This window comes from Pinus tabuliformis, chromosome 1_1 (assembly GCF_031772625.1).
Source record: "Pinus tabuliformis cultivar Carrire ecotype Pingquan chromosome 1_1, CPIR1, whole genome shotgun sequence".
NCBI lineage: Eukaryota > Viridiplantae > Streptophyta > Pinopsida > Pinales > Pinaceae > Pinus > Pinus tabuliformis.
Genome location: NC_142297.1, coordinates 577,095,640 through 577,099,938, shown reverse-complemented (window position 1 = coordinate 577,099,938; position 4,299 = coordinate 577,095,640). Strand labels below are relative to the sequence as shown.

The window sequence follows — 4,299 nt, the reverse complement described above, 5'->3', positions numbered from 1 at the left end:
TTAGCAAGGTAATAATATTATTATTAATTACAAAATTTAATATATAAATTGAACATATATATTTTTAAAAACACGTGATAAGATTTTTAAGTATTGAGATTTGCCCCACATTACCATGGTGTAAAGTGACTTTACAATATAAATATGCTTGGTTAAAATACAATGAGATTGTCCTCATACATCGACTAAATCTTAATAATGTAATTCATCAGAAAAATAATCTCATTATCATAAAGGATCACAAAATTCTAAAATGTGACAATGCACCTAATTAATACCACAAATTAGTCATTTATCTAATTAATCAATTTAATTAAAAATGTAAAAAACTTAATTATTCTTGAAAAATAATCATTTATCTAATTAATCAATTTAATTTAAACTAAAAAAACATAATTACTTTTGTGATAAATTTCAACCTATAATTTTCATTATTAAAAATATTCTCAAAGTAATAAAAAATAAAATTTATATTATTAACCCACAATAATAATAATTATTAATAACTAAATAAACTCCAACAGATAGCTCAATTAATGGAATTCCTGTTGCTAAGTACACATTATCATGAAGGTGCATATGCTCTTTTATTATTACTAAAAAAAATACACTATCTATCACGAATTCTTCTATGTCATTGATGTCTCTTCTTTCAATGCAATGCCAGTCCAGACTCATACTGATATTATAACTTTTAATTATAATGTTTCTACCAATACTGATATTATAACTTTTAACTATACTGTTTCTACCAATACTGATATTATAACGCGATGGGTCCCAACAGCAGTGAGATCATCTGCTCTGCGCACCGCGATTCCAAACCTTTCAGACATATCCAGTTCCTGTCCATTTATCTTATCGGGCAGTGTCCAGTCAAAACAGTGCAATAGCTGTGCCAATGGAAACTCGACAAGAAGCATTCCCAGCTGCTCTCCCGGGCATCCTCTCCTGCTTGCTCCGAACGGAATCCACTCACAGTTACGAATTTTTTTCATCTAGCGAGCAGCCATTCATGAGTCTCTCAGTCACGAACCTTTCCGCATCCTTTCGGTTCCTTCCGATTGCCCAAAGATTCACCAAAACGCGAGTGTTTTTTGGAATTTCATAGCCCAACACATTGCAAGGCTTCCACAGATAAGTGGGGAAGGTCAAGGGGTGACGCCGCGTGGAGTCTAAGCGTTTCTTTCACCACAGCTTGGAAGGGAGAGAAGGAAGATCAGATTCACGCACCATCCGGCCCTTTCCAACTACAAGTTCCAGGTCGTCCTGAACCTTCTTCAACACTGGCGGGTTCCTCAATAATTCGGACATTGCCCAGTCCATGGTTGTGGATGACGTGTCCGTGCCAGCGGCCAACATATCCTGCCATTATCGTTACAATAAAGACATCAATAAAATATCAAAGAGATCACAATCACTGCACTATTTACGGGATCATAATCATATTTACTTATTTAAAAGCCGCCATTCAGATGGCCTTTATATTATCTCATGTAATTTGTGGCTCCATATCTTTATCTGCAGAAGCTGCAAGCAAAACATCTACCAGATCTCGCGTGACGTTGGGGCAACGTGTTCCTCTATCACTTTCTCTAGCAACTCGTCTTGTATGCCATGTATTTCCTTGAAGCGCCAGTTGAGACCTTGTAGATCCATCCAGGCGACGTATCGTATATAATCTCCAACAAAACTTTCCTTCATCATCGAAGTGATTCCTTTACCGCCAATGGAGTCTTTGTCAGAGTACTTTCTAACGAAGGTCGTCCTGCACAAAATATCGCTCACAAGGATTGAGACTGTTTTGCTAATGTTTAGCGGATGATCTGAATTAGCAATACAACGAATCATAGCAGAGACATCCTTTTCTCTTATGAAGCAGAAGTAATCCAAGCGTCTTGCCTTCAGCAACTGTAAAACGCACACCTTACGCACTTGCCTCCAGTAAGCGCCATACGCCCTACGGAGCAAAAATAATTAGCTGCCGCGGATGGAGGTCTGCTAGCAAAAAGCAGATCATGTGTCTTGAGAAACTCCTGATATTGTATTGATGTCTTTATGGCAGGATGATGTTGGCCGCTGGCACGGACACGTCATCCACAACCACGGAGTGGGCAATGTCCGAATTATTGAGGAACCCGCCAGTGTTGAAGAAGGTTCAGGACGAGCTGGAACTTGTACTTGGAAAGGGCCGGATGGTGCGTCAATCTGATCTTCCTTCTCTCCCTTCCAAGCTGTGGTGAAAGAAACGCTTAGATTCCACGCGGCGTCACCCCTTGCCCTTCCCTACTTGTCTGTGGAAGCCTGCAATGTGTTGGGCTATGAAATTCCCAAAAACACTAGCGTTTTGGTGAATCTCTGGGCAATCGGAAGGAACCCAACGTCATGGGAGGATGCAGAAAGGTTCATGACTGAGAGACTCATGAATGGCTGCTGGCTAGATGAAAAAATTCTCAACTGTGAGTGGATTCTGTTCGGAGCAGGGAGGAGAGGGTGTCCGCGAGAGCAGCTGGGAATGCTTCTTGTTGAATTTTCATTGGGACAACTATTACACTGTTTTGACTGGACACCGCCCGACAAGATGAATGGGCAGGAACTGGATATGTCTGAAAGGTTTGGACTCACAGTGCGCAGAGCACATGATGTCTCTGCTGTTGGGACCCCTGGCGTTACGGTTGTGCTGTAATCTGTATTGCTGACTGCCTACACTAATGTAGACTGCGATGCAAACAGAGCGGGTAGAAACATATAACTACCAATTGCCGCCAAAGGTGCAAAGCACGCATAAAGTACGCCTAAGGAATTCAATAATTGGAAAGTTTATCGGGTCATTAAACCTAAATTTTAATTATATTATTTTTAATTGCGTTTATTAAGCAAAATTTTAATTATTTTTAATCAGGTGTATAAGGAATGAGTTGGATTGCCGGATGCTATTTTACAGGTTTATATTATCAATCCACAAGTGAAATAATCTATTTATCTTTGGTCATGAAGTCTTGAATTGACTTTTAAACCAGCTGATCTTTAGATGTTAATTCTTCAAGATGATGTTCTAAGCAACATTGGTTATTAATTTTTTTTTTAAGACATGGATGAGCTATGCAAGGTTAAATTGAACTCTATTTCTATAATTGTTATTTTATACAGTTGTTGGAATGATTTATTAAATATTGTCTAACTTAAAGAATTTTAATATGCATGCAAGTGGCTATAGATTGATTGAAATGAAAGTCATTCATGAACAAAGTTGGAAGTGGACGGCACGCACCTATCATTAAATTATGTCTACTTTAGTTAAGACACCAATTATTGAAGCATAAAACCTTAAACAATGAAGATGACTATTTTCAAGCTTTGTTTAGTGGTAAAGTACGTGCCATCGTAGAGTCCATACATGGAATCCCTAGTAAAAAAAAATGGTGGTATCCTCACCTTTCCTCGAAAAACATTCACCACACAAAGCTGGGGATTTGTAAGTGATTCATATTTACCACTCTCATTTGATTTCAGTTAAAAGCACTCAAACATCCACCAAGCTTACTATTCCGGATTTTTAGTCCATTTTTTTTGGTTTGTATATAATCTCATTTAGATAGACTGACGACTTCTGTGCAGGCGTTTAGTCACACAAATGAGAAATTGGAAAAGAATATTTCTAATATAATGCTGGAATTAGCAGACAAGGACACACTCCAAGTCTTACGAAAAGAGTTGTTGCCATATTACCATGATGATTGTAGCGGATATACTCAACCCGAATCTGGCCAAATTCAAATTGACAATTTGTGGGGTCTTTTTGTCGTATCAAGATTAGTTACAGTGATAGCATTATTGATTTACCTGGTGTGATGGAATTGGAATGCTTCAAAAATAGCCCCACAAACAGTCCTCTAAGACTCATATGACCATGGTGAAAGATTTGAACTTTAGCATAAATATGTGGCTACGTAACATGTACACCTTAATCTCTCTTTTGGGGTGATCGTGTTCTACTGCATGATGCATGAGTGTTAGTTTTTTTTTCATGCCACCTCGCCACCTGCAAGTCAATCCCTCCCTCACCAACACTTCAATACAACACGTACTCCCATGTCATAATCCTTCCCAACATAATTTGTAATTCTTCCCAACCTCTTCATATGTTTGAGTGGATAGATTATGATGCAAATGCGGAGTAGAGCATGTTAAGCTCTCTGCTAAATGATACAAATGTGGAGCAAAACATGTTAAGCTTTTTTCTAAACAGCATGGCAGAGGATAATTTTGAGGTGAATGCAAAGACATGGGAAGAAGGAG

The 4,299-nt window shown here is 38.3% G+C and overlaps 1 protein-coding gene and 1 pseudogene across 1 annotated transcript; one reads left to right on the top strand and one right to left on the bottom strand.

Moving 5' to 3' along the window:
• Positions 1–737: 737 nt before the first annotated feature.
• On the bottom strand, positions 738–1,955 carry LOC149214548 (cytochrome P450 71AU50-like). Its single transcript, XM_089389427.1, has 4 exons — positions 1,927–1,955; positions 1,591–1,768; positions 1,234–1,365; positions 738–998 (listed from the first exon to the last, which is right to left on the bottom strand). The coding sequence occupies exons 1-4, from the start codon at positions 1,953–1,955 to the stop codon at positions 738–740; spliced, it is 600 nt and encodes a 199-aa protein (XP_089245553.1).
• A 111-nt stretch (positions 1,956–2,066) lies between these two features.
• Positions 2,067–2,686, top strand: LOC149214547 (cytochrome P450 71AU50 pseudogene; annotated as a pseudogene).
• The last annotated feature ends 1,613 nt before the right edge of the window (positions 2,687–4,299 follow it).

Coding starts and splice junctions, on each gene's coding strand:
- LOC149214548 (XM_089389427.1), bottom strand. CDS start 1,955: ATGGCGCTTACTGGAGGCAAGTGCGTAAG. Junction 1,366..1,590: donor AAGACGAGTTGCTAGAGAAA/GTGATAGAGGAA, acceptor CGATAATGGCAG/GATATGTTGGCCGCTGGCAC. Junction 999..1,233: donor TAGTTGGAAAGGGCCGGATG/GTGCGTGAATCT, acceptor GCTGCTCGCTAG/ATGAAAAAAATTCGTAACTG.